Here is a 24898-nt window from a genome sequence, read left to right on the forward strand (position 1 = left end):
TGTGCTTCCTGAATAGCGTGTGTCAACACCCCATCAGGGGTAACAAGTGCTATATAAATACAAACCTTTTTCCTCCTCTATCCTTCTGCTATCATTCCAAATAACTGACTAACCTATCCACCACTTAAAATGTACTTGCATGTTTCACTATACTAATTCAACACTAATCCTCTATGGGTCCTGGATCAGCGTGCTACTTGCTGAAAAGGTGCTTTGATTCCTCGTCAGGGGTAGTAAGCGCTATATAAATGCAAATACTATACAATTAATCACACATAGGAGTTAGTAGAGGCTGTCCCTGGTCATATTTATTGATGAATTGATACATTCTCAGCCAGCCTGCCAGAGTTCATTCAATGCAAAAAGTCACACATCACATTTGAGTGCAGCTTCAACTGTGGTTTCATCCTTCGGAGGGTGGGAGATGCTGTTATGAGTCTTCACCCAAACCTATGGTCATAAACTAATGTCAGTCATTACATCAGGAGTCATTACATTGCTGTAAGTATACCAGGAGTACCTTTCAAGGTGATCAAAGTGAGTTACATCACTTCTGAATTTAAAGAAAACTGGCATGTTCATTCAGCGTTCATTTGCCTTACGCGTTTCAAAGCACTCCGCTTCTTGATCACAGGCATGATGATACTGCACAGAAATGGTGAAAAGGCACTCGCCCATGCATTTCCAGAATGAGCTCTCAGTGGGCCTCACATGTGATTCAACTAAGTGTTGCATGCTGGGATCAGTAGTGCACTTTCAACATTCCTTTACCTTTAGTAGGCTTCTGTGCTGTGTCAAAGTGTTCATTTCATTAAAGAGCCCTCCAGTGAGCCTCCGAGATGAAAATGTTCCGTTTGTTTTTCTTTTTTTCTGCTGTTCCACTCAGGAGGACTCCGAGTTGTTCTTGTGGCCCCCTCACCTTGACCTTCAGGGGTGGTGCAGTTTTCCCCGCTGGACTGCTGGATATAAGTCATCAGCCAAAGCTTCCCCAGTTTGAAGACCCACTCAAAGAGCAGATTAATATATAAAACCATTTGTTTTGGAATTGAATGATTTTTAAATAATAGGCCAAAATATTTTACATGTAAATAATATATTTTAATATAATTACATTATTTAGTTTTAAATTAAACATTAGGTAATGTGATTTTAAGCTACCTATCCCTGAACCCCAGGAACACCTTAGCACCACAAAACACTACCCATCCCTGAATCCAAAAATTTCCAACTTCCCCCTATAAACTGCACATCTCTAAACCCTTAAAACTCTTCAATCCCCCTATTCACTGCCTATTCCTGAACCATAATGCCTTACTACCCCTGTGTACTATCCATCCCTGAACCTTATAAACTCCTTAAACCCAGAAAAGCATATAAAGCTTAAAACCATATACCTCTATATTTATATTTTTTAATTTCAACAAATTATTATTCATAATGATTAAATAATTGTATTTTTAAATTCATTATTAATTACCTCAATTTATTAAAATTAAAACATTTTCTATTTTATAATTCATTTATACTTACTCTACGCGATTTTACAATAGAGGAGCTGAGACACAAAGATACCGCATTCAACATATTAGTGTGTGAATTGTTACTGAAAGCATAGTGGTTAGTGGTGCTAGAGTCTTGAGGTCAAGCCATCTAAGCCCCCAAAACCAGGAGAAAAACTCCATCAACGTAAATAAATTTGACTCCACTCTCTAATGGCAACAAGCAGTGCATGAGAAGCACGACTGGACAGCAGGGGAAATAGTAAATCAGGGGTTAGGCGAAGCGTACTCGCCATTCCAAGTCACCATAAGAAGCATTTTTTTTTTTTACACAACCAAGTACAGAAATCCTAAACCAGTACCATACTTCCTGGACTAGTTTATGATGCCTTTACTTGGTTGGTTCAAAAAAGTTTCTTATGATGACTTGGAAAAGCAAGTGTCGCACCTGCTGCCCATTAGTGCTTCTCACACACTTATTGTTGCCATTTGCCTGCTTCTGCAATTTTGGTGGGATTTGGGTGTTTTTTTTTTTTTTACCGTAGAAGTGGTGTTTAACCATTCTTGTGTATTCCTCCTCTGTGCATTATAGAGCTGTATCTGGCCAATTTGTCTTTACAAGATGGCACCCTTTATAAGATAGATTTATAACGGCTATAATTTATTTTAATTATTTATTTGAAAGGTTTATATAGCGCTAGCTAGACCCGGGGGTATCAGGGCGCTTTACATGAGCAGAAGCAGTCCAAGAAAAACAGTTGTTCAGGGTAAACAAACAAGCAAGTACATCTCACATTGTTATAAAGGGGCAAAAAGCACTTTACATGAATAGAGGCAATCCAGAAGAGCAATTTAACAGGGAAACAAAAGCACACAGGTACAACTCACATTTAATTTAAGGGGGGGGGCAAAAATTCTGTGCGAATTTACAGGTAATAAACTGCTAAATAATGTATATGGGTGTGACAGTTTGGGGCAGAGAAGAGTATAGACGGAGAAAGAATAAAAGGTAGAGATAGGGGGTAATGGTAGGAGAAGGGGGTGGGGGAAAAAAAAGAGTATGGTCAGAGTAAACCGGATAATATGTAAAAGGAGAGTGAGATGAGAACCTGGAAAAAATCAGAAAGATAACTAATACAGGGGAAGCGGAAAGAAAGGTCAGAGGAGTGGTTATGAAAAGGTGAAGTTTTAGGTCTTTTTTTGAAAGCTGAGGTTAGAGGGGTTGCAGCGCAGGTCCTTAGGGCATTCCAGATGTTGGGGGCGTTCCCGGAAAAGGAGCGAGATTGGGTGGTTTTCTTTTTCAACAGCGAGGGACGAGGAGGAGCGCATTGGTGCTTCTCATCAGTCGGGAGCATCCCACTTTATTGAGTTTGTTTGTTAGGTACAACGGAGTTTGTTGATGAAGAGCTTTGTGCGTGATGCATGTAGTCTTATAGAAGCATCTTCCTTCAACGGGTAGCCAATTTTGGCTTTAAGGGCCAGAGAGATGTGGTCAGATCGTTTACAGTCACTGATGAGCCTGGCTGCCAAGTTGAGCACAGATCTAAGGAGAGCTAGGTGTACTTTAGGGGTTCCGGTGAGGATAACATTGCTACAATCAAGTTTAGAGAGGACTTGGATAGGGAGCCGGTTGTTTTTTGGAGAGAAGAGAATAATTTCAGTTTTTTTAGGGTTTAGTTTAAGGTGGTTGGGGTGGAACCACGATTGGATCTTACTCAGGGTATTGTTTAAATGAAGTACATCAGAGTGGGATCTAATCTTATAGTAGAGTTGGGTTTTATCAGCATAGAGGTGATGATTGATTCCAGCTTGTTTCAAAATGAGGGTAAGGAGTTCCTTAAAGAGGTTGAAAAGAGAGGGGATAGAATAGAGCCCTGGGGGACGCCTAGAGAGACAGGTGTAGGATTAGAGAGGCAGGCATTGATTTCGATTTGTTGTGTTCTGTGTTGGAGGAAAGAAGCGAAGCATTTGAGCACCAAACCATTTAAGCCAAAGCGAGCTTTAAGCAAATTAAGTAAGGAAGAATGGTTTACTGTATCTAAAGCTGCAGAGAGGTCGAGGAGTATAAGAAGGCAGGTCTCACCATTGTCAAGGGAACTGGGGATGTCATCCACAATGTTTAGCATGGTGGTTTCTGTACTGCAACCATTCCTGTAACGGATTGAAAGGAGTAAAGTCAGTTGTAATTGTTCATGTGTTTGTCCAATAGAAGCAATGCACATTTTCAAGGGCTTTAGAAAGAAGTGGGAGGTTAGAGATTGGAGATTGTTAGGATCATTGGGGTCAGCAGCGAAGTTTTTGAGAATGGGAGTGATTTGTCTGAGTTGGAGGGAGTCGGGGACACATCCAGTGGCAAGGGAGTTATTGTAGATATTAGTCCAATAAGGGGCAATGATGTAGTTAAGATCGTGAACTAGGTTAGAAGGGAGAGAGTCTTTGGTGTGCGAGGTCGACTTTAGTTTAGCAATGATATTAAAGACTTGGAGCTCAATCATAGGACGGAAATGATGCCAGGAGGCTTTATTTTTCAGTTGTAAGTTGGAAAGGATGTCATCAGGAGAAGTTGGAATGGGTATGTGATTGGTAGGATTAGGTGGCAGGGGCGGTGTCGACAAAGGAGGTATGTCTAAGGCAACGTCTAAGACCTATTGGGTGCTGAGCAGGACCCAATTTAGAGGGAAAGATTGGTCAATTATGGCGATTTTATCCAAGAGGAAGTTGGCAATTTCCTCACATCTCTGTTGAAGCCGTCCTCTCTGGAGGAAAAGGGGGTGGTGATGAACAGTGTGTCTGAATCAAGCAGACCACTCTTACCCAGTCCAAAGATCAGGGCTTGATCCATCACCGTTTTTTAGCTCACTGCACCATCCCAGCTCAGAACTTGGCTATATGCAAATTAGTCTGACCCTGGCCCAGTGCATCATGGGAACAGGGCAGGCCAAACTACCAAGCCAATTCTTATACTGGGAAGGAAACAAGCTACCGGGGACCGGTTTCTGGCATTTCAGCCGTCTTCGGCCCGGCTTGCTTGAATCCTGATGGTGCAATGAGCTAGGGACTCACATCTGAGTATACCCTTCCACGCTTATGGTGGACAAAAATGATACAGAAAAGGGGTTGGTGATGAACAGAGTGTCTGAATTAAGCAGACCACTCTTACCCAGTCCAAAGATCAGGGCTTGATCCATCACCGTTCTTTAGCTCACTGCACCATCCCAGCTCAGAACTTGGCTATATGCAAATTAGTCTGACCCTGGCCCAGTGCATCATGGGAACAGGGCAGACCAAACTACCAGGCCAATTCTTATACTGGGAAGGAAACAAGCTACCGGGGACCGGTTTCTGGCATTTCAGCCGTCTTCGGCCCGGCTTGCTTGAATCCTGATGGTGCAATGAGCTAGGGACTCACATCGGAGTATACCCTTCCACGCTTATGGTGGACAAAAATGATACAGAAAAGGGGGTGGTGATGAACAGAGTGTCTGAATTAAGCAGACCACTCTTACCAAGTCCAAAGATCAGGGCTTGATCCATCACCATTTTTTAGCTCACTGCACCATCCCAGCTCAGAACTTGGCTATATGCAAATTAGTCTGACCCTGGCCCAGTGCATCATGGGAACAGGGCAGACCAAACTACCAAGCCAATTCTTATACTGGGAAGGAAACAAGCTACCGGGGACCGGTTTCTGGCATTTCAGCCGTCTTCGACCCGGCTTGCTTGAATCCTGATGGTGCAATGAGCTAGGGACTCACATCTGAGTATACCCTTCCACGCTTATGGTGGACAAAAATGATACAGAAAAGGGGGTGGTGATGAACAGCTTGTCTCCTTTCTGGTGAAGAATTGGCTTGGTAGTTTAGTCTGCCCTGTTCCCATGATGCACTGGGCCAGGGACAGACTGATTTGCATATAGCCAGGTTCTGAGCTGGGATGGTGCAGTGAGATAAATAACGGTGATGGATCAAGCCCTGATCTTTGGACTGGGTAAGAGTGATCTGCTTAATTCAGACACTCTGTTTATCACCACCCCCTTTTCTGAATCGTCCCCTCTGGAGGGGCAGATGATGTTTGTTTTCTAACAATGTTAAACCGTTCTCTGGGCCTATTTTTGGCATGATCAAGTTGAGCTCGAAAGAAGGTTGCCTTTTCATTGAAAATGTGCTGCTTATAAGTTGATCTAGCAGATCTGAGGAGGGCAAGATGGGAGGGAGAGGTGTGTTATCTCCATGTTCTTTCTGCCAGTCTAAGTTGTCGTCTTTCGTAATTGAGTTCAGGATTGAACCAAGATTTGGATTGAATTTGTAGGTCTTGCCTAGGCAGCACGCATGTGCTGCTCAAGGAGGGCCTTTAGCCATCGGTTTCCACTTTACAAGCACTACACTCGTGCTTGGGGCAGCATCCACCTTGCGGGAGCGAGCAGCGGCGCGCTCACGTTAATTACAAACATATTGCCGCTGCTTGCTCCCGCAACGTGGGTCCCGCCACGAGTGCGAGTGCTTGACAAGAGAAGACTGTGCAAGGTACTTTGACTATAATGTACATGTTCATGGTAGGGCAGTGATTTTATATTCAGAAACTTAAGCATTGTTTTTTCTTAGTATTCACTGACCATGCAAATAACACATTTGTGCTCTGGATTGTTGGTAATTCATGAACAGAGCAAGATTCTGCATGATTGATTGCTAGTTTATTTTACATACTTCTGTAAGAATTGTTAAATATTGTATTTTTCTTTGCAGATGACGACTTTGATCAGTTTGATAAACCTGGTTCAGAAAGGTCTCGGCGAAGAAAAACTTCAGATGACGACTCGGGCAGGTAGTTAAGATTTGTTCTCTTTAATGTCAAGACACTTAACGTTGTTTTTTTATTACTTTTTGTTTTGGGTTAGAGTTTTGTTTTTTAATCTGCCAGAGTTCATATATCAATGAAGCTGTTTGCTTCAGTTTGTCTGTTAATGAATCCTCGAGAACTACTCTAATAGACTTCTTGGACCTGTTGCTAAAGATGTATTGAGCAGAAAGTAGTTAATTCAGCGCTCCCTACATTGGTGAAAGCTGATCCTGGCTGCCTTAAGGGTGCCTCAGCGTGCCTGCGGCTGAGGCCCTGACGGCCTTGGCACGGTCACGCATTGGCCTGGACGGACCTCCATGCAAGCAGATGAGACCGCTACAACCAAGGACTTAGGCTTCCTGCTGGGCTGTGGTGAGGGCCGTGGCTACCCCCTCCTGAACACCAGCAGTGGAGCGCGGCCCGCCAAACTGCCATTGGGTCGACCAAATTATCCATCCTCCTGACTGTGGGGCCTGGCTGCTGCTATGGGACGCTGTCTTGTATTTGCACCGCATTACCTGCAGAGTCCTGTTCAGGCCTGACCCTGCATATCAGCCTTCTTTGGTGCCTGGCTGGGCAATGGTGACTGTTGCTCACTCCCACCCCCTGAGTCACTGGAACCTGCGCGTGGCTCGCCCCGCTGTGATTGGCCAGCTCGGTGGGCACAAGATCTCTCCAGTGGAGTGCTCCCCGACCCACCAGGACTGACGTTATCTGCTGGAGGACTCCCTTGTGCCGTACCCGGAGGATCCCTCATTTTTGCTGGCGGCTGGGTCCCCGGTGGAGAACAGGGGACCTTGCAGCATAGCCCTGTACTTGCGACCACCTGCATTGCAGCCCAAGAGGCATGAATGGACTGCGAGGTGACTCCGCCAAGCGGGCCCTGCCCCCTTCTCTTTGAGCATTCCACACAACAACCACACAGTGAAAAGACCTCTGCTGGCCTCAGCGCTGGGCCACTCATACCCATATTGAATAAATTAGGGTATACTCAACAGTGTCTGCACCGCTAGTACCATTGCCCCAGGAGAGATGGTGTGACTCTTCCACTGTCGGCCTCATTGGACGTTTCTCTCCTGTATGCCCTGTGGCATACAGGAGGGAAACGGAGGGTTGTGTCTCCAGAGACACAACCCTTTCATCCCAAGGAGGCTGTAAGCGCCTTTCAAGTGCAGCAGATGTAATCTCAGGTTCACAGCTGGAAAGCGCGGTGTTGTTGTCGCACCCCAGCTGTTGATATCGAAGGCTAGTAATCCGGTATTGGCCCGCCGGTCTAGGAAGCAGGCAGGAGGGGTGCCCTTCCTTAGTCACAAGTGGGCACTGCAGGGCCTTTCATTTACTGAGCAGTCAGGCAACAATCGGGGCCCCAGGAAAACTGACAGCAGGGGGAGCAGTCAGCCATTCTGGCATAAGCAGTGTTCCCCCACAGGTGCTTGAAATCAAGTATTTAAGTGCCGGGACAGAATAAGTCTCCCCTCTATAATCTGAGCATCTGGGGAGGGTAGGGTGGAGGGGACAGGGGACAGGGGGTGTGGTTAGGCAGGGAGGGGGGAGGATGAGCGGTTGGGTGGAGGGAGAGGCAGCTGTTACTTTATATTTGATTCATTTTTTGAAGCCACTGTAGCCATGTCCATTCCTACAGAGAGCATACCACTAGGAGGGGGTGATACACCTGCGGGTCAACTAGTTGTCGCACACACTGAACAAACGTCATCTGCAGCATTCTTATATGGATAGCACCAGGGGATCCATACGTGGTAGAGAGAGAGAGCACAGATGATTGGGTAGACATGTGATTCTAGAGGGGGCACAGCTGACACTAATGCACCAAACTCCAATCAAGCTGACTTCTTTTTTGCTCTCACCCCTGCGCTATTCCACAACCTAATGGTACCCACCCTGTGGGGTGGCAACTTAAATTTTTTTTTTCAGATGTGCACTGGGACTTCTCCAACCCGCCCATCCCCTTTGTGACAGCAGGGGCTTGAACAAGGCAGCACTTCTGATCCTGGCTGATACAAAGACACCCTGCAGGCCATGAACACTCATTCTATTCACCGGTCCACAATCTCCATGCTAGGATGGACTTATTCCTCTGCACCGACCACTTGGGTCCATTGATTGTCCAATTGGAATATCTGGCCCACACCCTTTCAGACCATTGCCCACTGCAGGTTGCCCTGCAGTGGGGCCGACCGTGCGTACGTATCCCTACCATGCGCCTCCAAACTAATGTATTATTGGACCCTCCATGCGTTACCCAATGCTTTGATCTTAACAAGGGATCTACTTCCCTCAAGGCCATAGCATGTCCATAGGTGTTCATAAGGTAGTGGTAAGAGTTCTCTGCATGGCTAAATCATGAAGGGAGTCCGATGGACACTGCAGGAAGAAATACTTAAGGTGGAGAGGGAGCTGCGCCCCTTGGAGAGAGCAGTGGCTGCCCAGAAGATTGAAGCCGAGCTTCTCCGGCACCTGCGCGAGTGGCACATGGAAGCAGAGACGAGCTAGGACGTCATGAGTACAAGCACCGCCTGATTATTTTGCATGTGGAGGGTGCCCAATCGAGCACATTATTGGCAGGGCTGGTCAAGGAAGACCAGCAGTGCGTTCCGATTGGAGCCATAAAACGCGTCTGACTCCATGGCCACCACACAGGCGAACATCAATGACGCGTTTAAAGACTACTACCGTACTTTGTGGTGGGTTATAGGGATTTATAACTGGACCTCCGCAAGCCCGACAGTCCCCGATCCAGCGAGCTGAGCTAAGGTAGCCCATCCATTGATTGATTGAGGGCAATATGGATGGTGCGGTGTGCTCTGTTCTGGGTCTCCCTGCCTCGGCCCTGGCTGGGACGAGTGGCAATCGCCAAGCTGCTGATGCGCCCATATTTCTGTATTTTTTTGCCTGTGCTGCCATTTGTGCTTCACAAATGTTTCTTTTGTGATCTCGATGGCCTCCCATTGGCCCTGATATGGGGTGTGGGCCATTGACCGGTAGCCCTAGCCATTGCACAATGACCACTACTTGAGAGGGAATTGGGTGCACCCAGGTTAGAACTTCAAAATGCTGCGGCTCCGCTGCAATGACCACTCTGCTGGTTGGACATGACACCAAACGCTGAGCAGGCTGCTGTCTGAGCTAGTCTTAGTGAAGTAAGTGTTTACACAAAGAGGATCGAACATAATGGTGATGGCACAAATATGTTGACTCTTGTACGTGCATGGTGTTGTGTCGCTCCAGTGATGCAACTGGAGCATCATGGGTTAATGTAAATTGCCCCGAGGTCAGGGGTGTGATGTTTGTGACCCTGTGGGCTAACTGTGGTTATGTTTGGCCTGCACCACGTGGTGCGAAATAAATGAATACAACCCGGCCGGGTGTGTCGTCAGTATGAAGACCCAGGCCGGGGCAGAGCATTAAACATTACCATGACTCTGCATCATTTGTTCCAGGCTGCAGGGCCGCCATTCATTTTTCCCCTGTTCAAGTGGTGGCGGCCCGCACCAGTGCATCTGCGTCCCAACACAACACAGGTGACAAGCTGGTGTCTTCCTGCCGCCCACGGCACCGTGTGGCGGCTGTGTATGGGTCAGAGGTGTACGCGGTGCTCGTGCTACGTGACCAGTGCGGCCTTAAGCAACCCAGTGTACATCGAGCAGCAGTCTGAGGCCACCTGATCTGCTTTGCAATGCTAGCGGAGCCTCTGTGCCTGGGCTGGTTATCACGGCTCAAAGGTATTCCTCACAGTGGCGTGTTCGGTGCAAGATTGGAGGTTGGCTAAGACCTCGTGGTGACGCGAAAACCCTTAACAGTCTGGTGAGGTGCGAATACGCACATGTCATATGTTACAATATAAAGGGAACGACATTTGACATTTAAAGGCTTGTCAGGTTGTTCTTCACGCTGAGAGGCACAGCTAAGTACAGTGACTGTGCTCTATTTCCAGATCTAGAATGATGGGGAGAACAACAGATTTAGATGCTTCAGATGTGGTAGTAGCAATCATCTGGCCAATTCACCAAACTGCCAGACAAAAACAGCTACCTGCAGGAAGTGTAACAAGAACAGTCACTTTGTGAGAGTGTGCAGATCTATCCAGAAATGACAAACAAATTGACAACCACATCTAAAGGGAAAACAAGCTGTTAAAAATAATTTTTACAAATAAAAGATGACAACGTGATTCATTCTATCAATTACCATTGGCGCAATATTCACATTGAGGGTAGTCCATTCAAAGTATATGCTGATTCATGCTCTCTATTTACTTTTAGCAATATAACTGAATTTAATAAAATAACAGACATAAGAGATGAACCTTCTTGATCCTGACATTGCTCCTAGTGGTTACAATAAGATGCTATTCCTTACATGGGCATGTTCAAATCCTTCATATCTCTCAAGAATCACACCACGTGGGCAAGATGTATGTTGTTCAGGAAGTATACATTTTGCAGCGTGAATCTTTCGGGATTCGCTATGCTGTGCATTATTCCGCAATCTGGTGGTTGGGCCCGGAATCGTAGTCTTTTCTTTTTTTTTTTTTGTAGCCCAGGTGGGCGTCGATGTCCCACCATTTGGTGTTCCTTCCGTGACGTCGGCATGCTTCCTGCGGAAGCTCCCACCCTTGGGTGCCATCTTCAGATTCTTTTTTCCGCCGTTGGGTCTGGATCGTCGCGTGAAGCTCCGGAAGTTTTGGAGGAGAAAAGGAGAAAATACAGCAACTTTTCAACAGAAAAGACCTGAGAAGATTGGGAGAAGAAGACCATTAGAGAGGAGACGACGAAGAAGGGGAAGAACCTAGAGATCTCCGACGTCCTTCGGAGAATGCGCACACAGGGGGGCCCCTGAGTGCAGGGATGTACAAGACACCCTTTAAATTCTGCAGAAACTGCCACCACAAGTTCGCGCAGAAGGACCAGCACCCGGTCTGCAACCTCTGCCCGCCAATCGACCACAAGAGCAAAGGCTGCAACGCCTGCTCCGTCTTCAAGCCGAAGACACTCCAGGTTCGAGAGAAGCAGAGGATAGCTCACTACACGATGCAGGGCATAGGCCAGGCCCGACGCTTTACGAACTGGGCCTCTCCACCGACAACGAGGACAACATCGCCGAAGGTCCAGATGACTTCACGGTCGCAGAGACCAATAAGAAAACGTCTGACAAGGTAGGAGAGTCTACGACCCCGAAAACCTCGACAGGGCCTCGAAAGCCTGAGGCAGACTCTCGAAAATCAGAGTCCAGAGCCTCGAAGAGAGCACCGGCGCCGAAAACTTTGACGACCGAAGCTGCATCCTCCGAAAAAGAGCCCAGCAGATCCTTCGAGAAGGACTCCCGGGCGCCGAAGACCGGCGAAAAGCCAAGGTCGTCGAAGCAAGCCCCCGAAACTTCAAAGGAGAAGGTGCCGAAAAAAGCTTCGACGTCGATGACGCCGTTGAAGAGAGCAGCCGAAACGCTCGACGACTAGCAGGCCGCACAGTTGGAGAGGAAGAAAAGAAGGCTCGAGGCCGAGATGGAGAACATCCTTCAGAGGAAGAAGGACTTCGAGGAAAAGATGAAAAGTTTCAGGATCCCCTCGAAGCCAGTGACGGCCGTCGCTGAGGTGCAGGAGCACGAGGAGTTCGACGTCGAAGAGCCGCCGAAAACTCCGGAGCCCTCGGAACACGAAGAGGAAGAGGACCTCTATTACACAGAGGGTGAATATGGGGAGCAGCAGTCAAGCTACGGCTCAGGATCCTCGACGGCCCAAGACCTGGAATGCCAGGACATCGAGGCCGAAAACCCGGAGGAGGCTGTGGAGACATACCCCTCGAGGCCTTCACTGCCGGATGACATTGGGGCATACAATGAGGTCGTCAGGAAGGCAGCAGCAACTTATGGGGTTAAGCTGGAAGAGGAGAAGCCTAAAGCAGACTTCCTGCTGGAAACATTGCTCCCCACGCAGACAAGAAGCCAGTTCTTGCCCATGCTGAAAAGTATCACGGACCAGGGGAAGGAAGCGTTCAAAGACCTGGCTACATGCAGATCAGTCACACCGAGGACAGAGAAGAAATACAAATTCTCCTCCCAGGACCCTCCTTACATCAAGGGGTCCGTCGCAGCAGATTCAATAATCACGGCAAAGGCCAGAAGAAGGGCCAACGTCTCAACAACATCTGGGCCACCACCTGACAAGGAAAGCAGGAAGATGGACCTGACGGGCAGAAAAATTGAGAGGAACGCCGCAATGCACTGGCGGATAGCTAACTCCAACGCCCTCCTGAACAGGCACCAATACCAGCATTGGGATGAGATCGGCCAATTGCTCAAGCACCTCCCAGAGCAATACCTTCAGAGGGCATCACACCTTGTGTAAGAGGGGAAAAGCATTGCTAACTCGTGCCTGAAGACCGCCTTGGATGGGGCTGAAACATCCAGCAGACTGATGGCTATAGGCATCACAGAGAGAAGGCAAGCCTGGCTCAGGATCTCGGGCTTCAAAACTGAGGTTCAGAACAACATCATGAACACACCTTTCAATAGAGAAACACTGTTCGGGGAAATAAATTGGATCATAATAACCCAGAGCAAGTCTTGGTTGTTAACCATTCCATTTGTGGTGAACAGATCTGTAAGGAATTCCCATAACTCTTCAATGGTTTGGGTTTATTGAAAGATTTTCAACATAGAATTTAATTAATTTCAGACTCTAAGCCTGCCTTGTATAAAGCCAGACCTATACCCCATCTTATAAAAGAACCCTTAGAAAAGGAGTTCTACAGATTAAAAATACATGGTTATCATTCAGCCAATAGAAAGCTTGGCGTGGTTAGCCCCCATGTGATTGCTTAGAAGAACCAGATTAATGACATAAGGTTATGTGTGGATTAACGTAATCTTGATAGACACCCTCTTCTTCGCATTCATGAGATGTTAAGAACCATGTGAGAAGCTGTGTGTTTCACGGTCTTAGTTCTCTCCAATGCTTACCATCAAGTGGAGTTACATCCAGAATTCAGAGGGTTGACCGCTTTCACCACTCCCATGGGATATTTTATGTTTTGTAGGATGCTCATCGGGCTGGTGTCTGCTGCCGTCGTCTTCTAGAAAATTATGCAGCACATTTTAGAATAGGGTTCCTAAAACTCTATGCTTCCAAGATGATGTCCTGATGTATTGTGACTCAGTGGAAGAGCCGTATAAATATTTAAGAGTAGTTCTGTACAAACTCAGGGTAGCAGGGCTCACGCTGCGTAAGGAAAAGTGCTAGATAGGCGTGAGTGCGTTGAGTACTTGGGGCATTCCATTTCCAAAGATGGCTTCAACCGCAAGATTTGCTTACTGGAGGCTGTGAAGAAAGCAAATGCTTCAAGAAACTAGGACAAACTAAAATCCTTTTTAGGTCTAGCTGAATTTATGGCAAAATATGTTTAAAACTTTGCAGATCTTACTTGCAGCATAAGAGTCCTATTGAAGAATCATGTTCACTGCAAATGATGTGAAGACCATCAGCTGTGTTTTGAAAATCTAAAAAAAAACATTTTGTCAGCTCCCTATCTGTGCAATTTTGAGCAAAATAGAAAAACCATACTTACGACGGATGCCAGGAATAGAGATCTAGGTGCTACGCTTACTCAAATCCTAGATGAAGAAGAGAATTGTGGCATTCGCATCCCGGGCTCTAAGCAAGTCAGAGTCCAACTAGTCTGTTGTGAAAAGAGAGGCCCTTGCATGGTTCTGGGCTGTTAATCACTTTCAATTTTATTTGTGGGGCGTTCAGTTTGATTTTTGCACTGACCTCTAACCCCTTATCTATATGTTCTCAACCAAAGGGTCTTGCAACAGTACCTCCGGATTACTAAATGGGTACTGTGTTTAGGAAGCTTTTGTTACAAAATTATGTACAGGGCAGTCAAAATACTGCTGCAGTCTTCTTATGGCGAGCTCTTTTAGACATTATTGTATTGTAATTGTATTTATATAGCCCTTACTACCCATGACGAGGCATTGAAGCGATTTTTCGGTGAGTAGCACGCTACTCCGGAACCCATAGAGGATTAGTTTTGAATTAGTATAGTGAAACATGCAAATACTTTTTAAGTGATGGATAGGTTAGTCAGTTATTTGGATTTGGAGTGATAGCAGAAGGATAGAGGAGGAAAAAAGGTTTGTATTTATATAGTGCTTGTTACTCCTGATGGGGTGTTGAAGCATGCTATTCAGGAAGCCCATAAAGGATTAGTGGTGAATTAATATGGTGGAATATGAAAGTAATTTCAGTGGTGGATATTAGTCAGTTATTTGGAGTAAGAAGGATAGCGGAGGGATAAAAGGGGAAGAAAGCTTTGCATTCATATAGCACTTGTTACCCCTGATGGGTGTTAAATTGCTTTTCTGGCGAGTAGCACGCTCCGGAACCCATAAAGGATTAGTGTTGAAAATTAGTATAGTAAAATATGAAGTAATTTGAATAAGGGATATGTTATTCAGTTATTTGAGTAGAGAAGAGTAGGTGGCGGGCTAGTGAAGGGAAATAGGTTTGTATTTATATAGTGCTTGCTACCCCTGATGGGGTTTTGAAGCACAAGTAGCACGCTACTCCGGAACCCATCAGGCTTAGTGTTGACTAACTATCGTGAAACATGACAGTAATTCTAGTGGTGGATATGTTAGTCAGTTATTTGGATTGAGAAGGGTTGGGGAGGGGTAGAAAAGAGGGAAGAGTTTAGAAAGGTTTGTTTTGGGGGATCGGTATAGTAAAAGAGGTGTCAGATGATGCAAGGAGGGGTAGAGTAGGGGAGAGTCTAGAAAGGATTATTTTGGGGATTATAGTAGTGGTATGGGGTTTGGGATAAATGATAGTGGATGGAGGAGTTTGAAACATCTGAATATCCTGTTCTGGTAGTTAATTCTCTGGCTTTTACCAATGATGAATGTGGGCAGCTAGTTTAGAAGATGGGGTATTGCCAAACTTAAGTTGAATACTCTACAGGGGTGACCAAATAAAAATGAAGTGGATTACGACATCAAAAGCTATTTGGAAATTAGATGTGAAATTAATTAAAATAACTTCATCCTCAGGAATGGTAAGATCATACCTCCTATGAAGGGGAGAAATCATAATATTGACCTTGCCCATGAAGGTCATCTGGGTAGGAGCCTTACCAAGTCACTTGTAACGTAACGTTATTGGTTCCCCAATATGGATTCCATGATTGAAGCCAAAGTAAAGAATTGCTCCATATGTGCAAATAGCGATAAATCTAAAATTCTTCACAAAGCTCCTATTTCACCAGTTGTCATTACAGCCAAACCATGAAAAAAATTGGCTCTAGACATTATTGGTCCAATTAATCATTAGGGTGTGATAAAATGTTTTACTTTTGTTTTAGTCGATTAACATTCTCATTGGGTGGTCACCAAGATGGTTCATCAAGTAACAGAGTCCCTTATTACATTTTTAGGTCTCGCCTAGCTATCGCGTAAGCGATGCTCTGCAAGATATTAAGTAAGGGGCTTCTGAAATTTCTCCCAAAGTCTGCAGGCTGATTGGGTACAGTGCATGTGCGCTGGGCACGCGCACCATTTCTCAGCCTGCGTGATCACTTTCGCGGCCGCTTTGATGTTCTCGGTGAGCCGCACAGCCACTGAGAACATCAAAGCGGCCGCGAAAGTGATCACCATTTGCGTGTGCACCACTGGCGTCCTTCCCCTCCCCCCCCCCCCATCACTTTCCCTACTGGCATTCCCCCCTTCCCTTCTCACCCAGTCCTTGTTTCCCATGTGTGCTTCTTCTTAATGACTACCAATACTCTATAATTTTAATAGCGGTTCAAAAACAGGCAGGGAATGTATTCTTTATCTCTGGCTTTCTATGGGGGCCTTCTATGGGCCTTCCTGTTTCTCGCTCCCCTCATAGGCCCTCAATAGTTCCACTAGATTACTTCATCCCGCCCCACACCACCCGGCACCCACTTCACTGGACCCACTTCACTGGACTCAGAAGACGGTAGGCTCAGCGAAGATGAGGATGTGCTATGGGGCATCCCCCAATTAGATTTACAACCCATAGGAAAATGGACCGAGGCGCAAATACCTTCGATAATGGTAGAAATAGTAGCCGTATTGACTACATTCTTATTAATGTTGAATTTTGGCCTTCTGTTCTAGACTTGGAGGTCCGGAGGAGGCCGGAAAGTGACCACAATCCACTAGTTTTACAAATTAATGATAGAAGCTTTTGCTGTGCAAAACTTAGGGAAGGTGATCTTGTTACTGAAGCTGTCACTGTCACCAATGATCTGAGAAGAGTCCGGTGGCCCCCCTTTTGTACCGTTTTGTTCGCCATAAGTTGGCAGGGTATGCTCAGACGTGAGTCCCGTGCTCATTTTGCCACTGCATTCAAGCAAGTCGGGCTAAAGACGGCTGAAATGCCAGAAACCGGTCCTCTGAAACTTGTTTCCGGTTCAGGAAAAGCATGGCTTGGCAGTTTGGGCTGGACTGTTCTCATGAGGCACATGGTCAGACTGATTTGCATATGTCCATGTCTGAACTGGGGTGGCAGAGTGGGCTAAAGAACGGTGATGGATTAAACCCAGATCTGTTGACTGGGTGTGAGTGTTTAATTGGTTCAGATGCTCCGTCCATCACCACCCCCTTTTGTACCAACCAGTTCAGAATAGGCACGCTGCCACTAAGATGCTTTACAAGTAAATGGAATCCTGCTAGATGTGACAAGTGCATATTTTGTCAGGAACACAACGAGACCATAGATCACTTTCTATTTGCTTGTCCTGCTTATCATTTGCCTAGGATTAAATGGCTTAAACCAGTATGCATGTCCATGAATACAAGGTCAGCGATGGCTGTGAGAAGAATCCTAAAATCAGACACCACCGCCCTCACTGTGGTTGGTGTGACAAAGTTTTTGAGTTGGGCATGGGCCAGTCGCAACAAAAAGGGGGGGTAAAAGTAGTATATAGAGTAAAGATGTGCCCTACTTTATAGGAGTATGAGTTATGATCTTTATTGCCCTGTTATCGTAAGGTAGACAACCTGTTTCCTTTTTAAGCACTCGTTGTTGAAATTAAGACTGCATGTTGTTTTTATTGATCGAATCTACTTTTAAGATCCGTTTTAACTTGCACTTATATTTATTTATTAATCTATGATGATCTGGAGCAGTCATTTTTTATTAATATTTTTTAAATTAATGCATTTTAAGTAAAGGAGTACTGTTTTAATATTGGATGTTCTTGTCTTTTATGATGAATAATCGAAATAAAGACTTTTATTGAATTGAATTGTATGTCACACTGCTCTTTAGCCAGACTAGCTCACGTGAAAGAAGAAAAGTTCACAACACTAGAACGGAACTTCTACCTTTTTAGTGTGTAGAGGGACACTAGTAGAAGTATAGCATTAGTACTGAGAAGTGAGTAGGGAAGTGCCAACATGAAACACATCATAGCATTGTTGGGTCATCGTGGCAACATTTTAACCAAATATATGTATGCTTGTGTTAAATTCACACTGTTCCTAATCATTTCTATAGATGTGGTGAAGACGACTGTACCACTGTGAAATCAAAAAAAACAACTGTTGAGATTCCTTTCAATTTGTCTTGATTCATCGGTAAAAAAACAATTATATAACCTTGTGTTGGTGCTTACAAGCTTATTCATATTTCGTGTCAAATGTTTATATTTTATACTTGTTGCTTTACTTTTAGTGACCTGGATGACTTATTAGAGGAAGATTTGCTATCTGGCAATAAGGTAAGCACAAAACAGCCTTTAAGATTCTGGTTACTTGTTGCTTTTGGGGATGCATGTTAGGGTCTTTGGAAGAATAGAATTGCTGTAATGTTTACATCTAGAAAGTTTTTCTTAATCGAAGTGACATTCCTTAGTCCCAGCACCACTGCTTACATTTTCAAAATAATGAGTAAGGTATTTGTGTCTGAATATAGACTGCTTTATAGGTCTCGTAGATCTCATTTCAGTACATATTGGGAGGGCGGTGACTATTTTGGATCAGGCCTTACCACAAGTAAAATAGTTCACAGTTTGAGTCATGATATATTCCATTTTGTGATTTGTTAGTTTATAGCAGTGAAGGATTCCATATGCAGGATTACAGCTGGTGGGATTCATGGCACACTAGCGGAAGCAGAGGAATCTCTTGCAACCAGGCAAAGAGCTTGATTCGCTAGTTAAGTGTATCTTCTGTGCTATCATGCAAAAATATAACATTTATTGCAAAAATAAATGACACAGGGCAATTGCTCAGCAGCTGCGTAACAATAGCCATTTAATACTTGTCAATTGGTATTTAATAAGACCATACCAAATTGTTAGTATGCGTCACTGCATCTGGTCTTAATATTAAAATCGTGTCAAATACATATTTGGTTTAAATTAACTCACATTGTTATTGATAATGCAAGAACTTTGGGTTATTGGATTGCCTTTCCTCTCTGAGACTAGATGGACAATGTCCATTTTAGCAGTCAACTTGTTTACCATCAAAAGGTGGTTATCTGCTGTTGTATTCCCTTTTTGATGCTTTTCTCCTCTTGTAACAGACATTTAATAACTTAAGGGTAGAGCTGCGGTTAAACGAGTGCAGCTGCGTTGGTCCTCTAAAGTAGCAGTTTAGTCTGTGTTGCTACTCTGCTCCTACCTTCGTTCTCCAGCTTTCCCACAGCTACATATCAGGCTGCTCCACATTGGGTCCATGCGACATCCTGATGGGCGGACCTGGTCCTAAGGTGTTGCCATAGAATTACAGCATTGGCAGAATGATTTGAGGGTTATCTTGGGTTTGAATTGATGTGGTCCATTTATTTACATGCATGTGCACACCCCATGCAGGAAAAGAGTAGCACAACTGTTCTGACAGTAGGGTTGATCCATTAATTTACCAATCAAACCTCACAAGGTCACATGCGTGCTCAGAGGCACTGACAAATCCATCTCCAAACTCACCCTATTAAGCACACATTGACCCTTGACCTGAACCCTTACACCCCCACAACTTTGAATGAAAAACATTTTCACTTATTAAAAAAAAAAAGCCAGGCCTATTTGCTTTGCCAACACTTTTTTGTTATAAACGTTTTTAGTTTTCTAAACGATATTTGTTTCATCAATATTGCATGTGTTCATTCTTTGGCATTGTGCGAGTTTAGCATAAATAAGTTTCACTATTTATAGGTTCCTGCAGGCCCCCTCTCTCATGTGGACATCTTGACTTAAATTATCATTTGCAGAAATTAAAATATCCAAACCAATTACCCACAGCTTTCTCGTGCTTCATATGGCGTCCTTTAGTAGTGTAAGTGGCCTTCTCTGGACTTTCTTCTGTTCAGTCCTCCGAGCACGACCTCAGTGGTCAGGTGATCCCAGGCTATCTGCCTTTGTTTAATCACCATGATCACTTTGATTGCAAGTAAAGATATCTAATCGATCCATAATCTAATATGTTTTCTCTGGTCTGTTTTGATAGTTATGAAAAATATCCCTGTTTTCTGTCCGTCATTCTGCTGTCCATCTTTATCTGTTTTTTCACAGTCTTACTCTTGTATAATACATAAAGTGCAGCTGTTGAGGATGAACTTGTGTGGAATGAAGATATACCTTTATAGAAGATGCTTCCTGCAGAACATTTCAGGAAGAACAGTGGTTTCTTAATAATGCCTTGCTACTTACGTTTTCTGCATCAGGGGGTTTCTACAGATAGGCCTCTTTAAAGATGCAGAAATTCCAGCACTTTCACCTTTGACGACCAGCAAGGGTCGACTGCTCCAAATAGTTTATGTATGCATTTCTACCAATCTCACTTCTATATTGTTCATAATCAAGTTAACCCCTTTTGCTGCTAAATATCCCCCCCGTGTCAAGCCTTTTTTTGGCTATTTGGGGTAGTTCGCGCTTGGGCCCCTGTAACTTTTTGACCACATAAGGTGTCCATGCAAAATTTGCATCCTTTCCTTCCAACATCATGGGGATTCTATAGGTACCCAGAGTTTGTGGATTCCCCTGGAGGGGACCCATAAATTATCCAAAATATAGCTAAATTTTTGGGAGGGGGGGGGAATGTGAAAAAAGGGCTACAGATGAAAGCGTCTGTTTTTTTTCCCTGCACATGGTATCAGCAAAGGGGTTGTAGTGCTGAAATCACAATTTCCCCCGCTTTCAGGGACAAGCAGACTTTTGTCAGAAAACCTAAATTCTTTACACCGTTTTGGCATTTTTCTGGTACATAGCCTATTTTTAGGTATCGCCTGTCGATGCGCATGCGCATCGAGCAAGCGAGACTATGGGGGCTTATCCACTCTTTATCCACTGCAAGGAATTGTGGCGATTCCTTGCAGTGCCCGTGACTTTTAAGCTCAATGCGCATGCGCATTGAGCTTAAAAGCGCGTGCACGTCCGGCTTGTTTTACCCGCTCCGCCCCCTCCCCTTCCCGCCGTGTCGCATTTCTCCTCCCCCCCTCCCCTCTCTTTCCTCCGTCTTGTTTGTTTATTTTACCCGCTCCGCCCCCTCCCCTTCCCGCCGTGTCGCATTTCTCCTCCCCCCTCCCCTCTCTTCCCTCCGTCTTGTTTGTTTATTTTACCCGCTCCGCCCCCTCCCCTGCCCGCCGTGTCGCCGATCCTTTCGCTTGAGGAGAAAATAACGGTAATTTACAAGCCAGTGTAATGACGCCACACATATAAACCAACAATTTCGCAAGAAAACGTCCAGCTCAGACTCCTGCAATCATAGAATAGACAACTAAATAGCACGGATCACAGACTCATTGAGGAAGTGGCCAGACCATCCTCAACTTAGTCACCAAACTGCAAACCCTACTCTCCTCCTCCTACTCTCCTCCCCCCTCCCCTTATCTGGCCTTCCCTCCGTCTGTTCCCTCTCCCCGCTCCGCCCCCTCCCCTGCCCTACCCCCCAGCAATTTGGCCTTCCACTGCGGCGTCAGGAATGGCAGGCGTTGTTTCGTCTTCCTGTGCCACTCGTGCTGCTATACCGGCCCATCGTCTGTCTCCCTCCTCGCCCCGTCGCTGTATCGCTCGTTACCCACGCTGGTGGGGAGAAGGGGCAGGAGTTGCTTTTCGGAAACTCCCAGATCTCGCTACTTTTCTGTGGTCTTCGTTTCCGCTTGGGTTGGGAACGTACCTTGCTGGCATACACCTCTTGGGGCACGGATTTCTTTCACCCATACTCTGGGAACGGCCTGCCAGTAGTACTGCTCACCCCCTTCAGCAGGCATTTTCCTCCACGGCACACGCAGAGGTGCTGGCGCCGCTCCCGTCAGCCGCGGGCGGCATGCTTTGACTTTCTGCTCTGACCCCCACTGCAGCAAATTCTTTCAGTTCACTGCTGTGCTTGAAAAAAACCTTATCATCACCGGAATGCACATAATAAAAGAGGGGCACCTTTTATTATAAGTGTGCACATAGACTTTTTTGTGCTAAGTGCAAATTGCAACTTTTCAATAAATATTTTACTCTGAGTGATAGAAGGGGCTCTGTTAGTAAAAAGCTGTTACGTACTTTAGGATGCAATTTAATCACTTGTTGAGTAACATTTTAAACCCCTCACCCTCCCTCACCCACACTCACCCTCACTCACCCTCACCCACACTCACCCTCACTCACCCTCAACGCCTCACCCTCACTCACCCTCAACACCTCACACTCACTCACCCTCACCCTCTCTCACCCTCTACCCTCACTCACCCTCAATACCTCACCCTCACCCTCACTCACCCTCACTCACCCTCACTCACCCTCACTCACCCTCGCTCACCCTCGCTCACCCTCGCTCACCCTCGCTCACCCTCGCTCACCCTCGCTCACCCTCGCTCACCCTCACTCACCCTCGCTCACCCTCGCTCACCCTCACTCACCCTCACTCACCCTCACTCACCCTCACTCACCCTCACTCACCCTCACTCACCCTCACTCACCCTCACTCACCCTCACTCACCCTCACTCACCCTCACTCACCCTCACTCACCCTCAACCCCTCAACCCCTCACTCACCCTCACTCACCCTCACTCACCCTCACTCACCCTCACTCACCCTCACTCACCCTCACTCACCCACCCTCCCTCACTCACCCTCACTCACCCACCCACCCTCACTCACCCTCACTCACTCACCCTCACTCACTCACCCTCACTCACCCTCACTCACTCACCCTCACTCACTCACCCTCACTCACTCACCCTCACTCACTCACCCTCACTCACTCACCCTCACTCACTCACCCTCACTCACTCACCCTCACTCACTCACCCTCACTCACTCACCCTCACTCACCCTCACTCACTCACCCTCACTCACCCTCACTCACCCTCACTCACCCTCACTCACCCTCACTCACCCTCACTCACCCTCAACCCCTCACTCACCCTCACTCACCCTCACTCACCCTCACTCACCCTCACTCACCCTCACTCACTCACCCTCACTCACTCACCCTCACTCACTCACCCTCACTCACCCTCACTCACCCTCACTCACTCACCCTCACTCACCCTCACTCACCCTCACTCACCCTCACTCACCCTCACTCACCCTCACTCACCCTCACTCACCCTCACTCACCCTCACTCACCCTCACTCACCCTCACTCACCCTCACTCACCCTCACTCACCCTCAACCCCTCACTCACCCTCACTCACCCTCACTCACCCTCACTCACCCTCACTCACCCTCACTCACCCTCACTCACCCTCACTCACCCTCACTCACCCTCACTCACCCTCACTCACCCTCACTCACCCTCACTCACCCTCACTCACCCTCACTCACCCTCACTCACCCTCACTCACTCACCCTCACTCACTCACCCTCACTCACTCACCCTCACTCACTCACCCTCACTCACTCACCCTCACTCACTCACCCTCACTCACTCACCCTCACTCACTCACCCTCACTCACCCTCACCCACCCTCACTCACCCTCACCCACCCTCACTCACCCTCAACCCCTCACTCACCCTCACTCACTCACTCACCCTCACTCACTCACCCTCACTCACCCTCACTCACCCTCACTCACTCACCCTCACTCACTCACCCTCACTCACCCTCACTCACTCACCCTCACTCACTCACCCTCACTCACTCACCCTCACTCACTCACCCTCACTCACTCACCCTCACTCACTCACCCTCACTCACCCTCACTCACCCTCACTCACCCTCACTCACCCTCACTCACCCTCATTCACCCTCACTCACCCTCACTCACCCTCACTCACCCTCACTCACCCTCACTCACCCTCACTCACCCTCACTCACCCTCAACCCCTCACTCACCCTCAACCCCTCACTCACCCTCACTCACTCACCCTCACTCACTCACCCTCACTCACCCTCAACCCCTCACTCACCCTCAACCCCTCACTCACCCTCACTCACTCACCCTCACTCACCCTCACTCACCCTCACTCACCCTCACTCACCCTCACTCACCCTCACTCACACTCACTCACCCTCACTCACTCACCCTCACTCACTCACCCTCACTCACTCACCCTCACTCACTCACTCACCCTCACTCACTCACTCACCCTCACTCACCCTCACTCACCCTCACTCACTCACCCTCACTCACTCACCCTCACTCACTCACCCTCACTCACCCTCACTCACCCTCACTCACCCTCACTCACCCTCACTCACCCTCACTCACCCTCACTCACCCTCACTCACCCTCACTCACCCTCAACCCCTCACTCACCCTCACTCACCCTCACTCACTCACCCTCACTCACTCACCCTCACTCACTCACCCTCACTCACCCTCACTCACCCTCACTCACCCTCACTCACCCTCACTCACCCTCACTCACCCTCACTCACCCTCACTCACCCTCACTCACCCTCACTCACCCTCACTCACCCTCACTCACCCTCACTCACCCTCACTCTCACCCTCACTCACTCACCCTCACTCACTCACCCTCACTCACTCACCCTCACTCACTCACCCTCACTCACCCTCACTCACCCTCACTCACCCTCACTCACCCTCACTCACCCTCACTCACCCTCACTCACCCTCACTCACCCTCACTCACCCTCACTCACCCTCACTCACCCTCACTCACCCTCACTCACCCTCACTCTCACCCTCACTCACTCACCCTCACTCACTCACCCTCACTCACTCACCCTCACTCACTCACCCTCACTCACCCTCACTCACTCACCCTCACTCACTCACCCTCACTCACTCACCCTCACTCACTCACCCTCACTCACTCACCCTCACTCACTCACCCTCACTCACTCACCCTCACTCACTCACCCTCACTCACTCACCCTCACTCACCCTCACTCACCCTCACTCACCCTCACTCACCCTCACTCACCCTCACTCACCCTCACTCACCCTCACTCACCCTCACTCACCCTCACTCACCCTCACTCACCCTCACTCACCCTCACTCACCCTCACTCACCCTCACTCACCCTCACTCACCCTCACCCACCCTCACTCACCCTCAACCCCTCACCCTCACACAGTGCAATAGGTCTCGGAGCATTTGAGTTCGAGC

The 24898-nt window shown here is 47.0% G+C and overlaps 1 protein-coding gene across 1 annotated transcript in view; it reads left to right on the forward strand.

Annotated features, from left to right (window-relative positions):
- The window catches only part of LOC147662030 (RNA-binding protein 33-like), a 123537-nt gene that overhangs the window by 66706 nt on the left and 31933 nt on the right, over positions 1-24898 (forward strand). The window contains exons 2-3 of the mRNA XM_086951171.1: positions 6242-6320; positions 18052-18097. Of these exons, the coding sequence (XP_086807297.1) occupies positions 6242-6320; positions 18052-18097 (125 nt within the window). The remainder of the gene's footprint in view (positions 1-6241; positions 6321-18051; positions 18098-24898) is intronic.

Source organism: Lissotriton vulgaris, unplaced genomic scaffold (genome assembly GCF_964263255.1).
Source record: "Lissotriton vulgaris unplaced genomic scaffold, aLisVul1.2 SCAFFOLD_1338, whole genome shotgun sequence".
Taxonomy (NCBI): Eukaryota; Metazoa; Chordata; class Amphibia; order Caudata; family Salamandridae; genus Lissotriton; species Lissotriton vulgaris.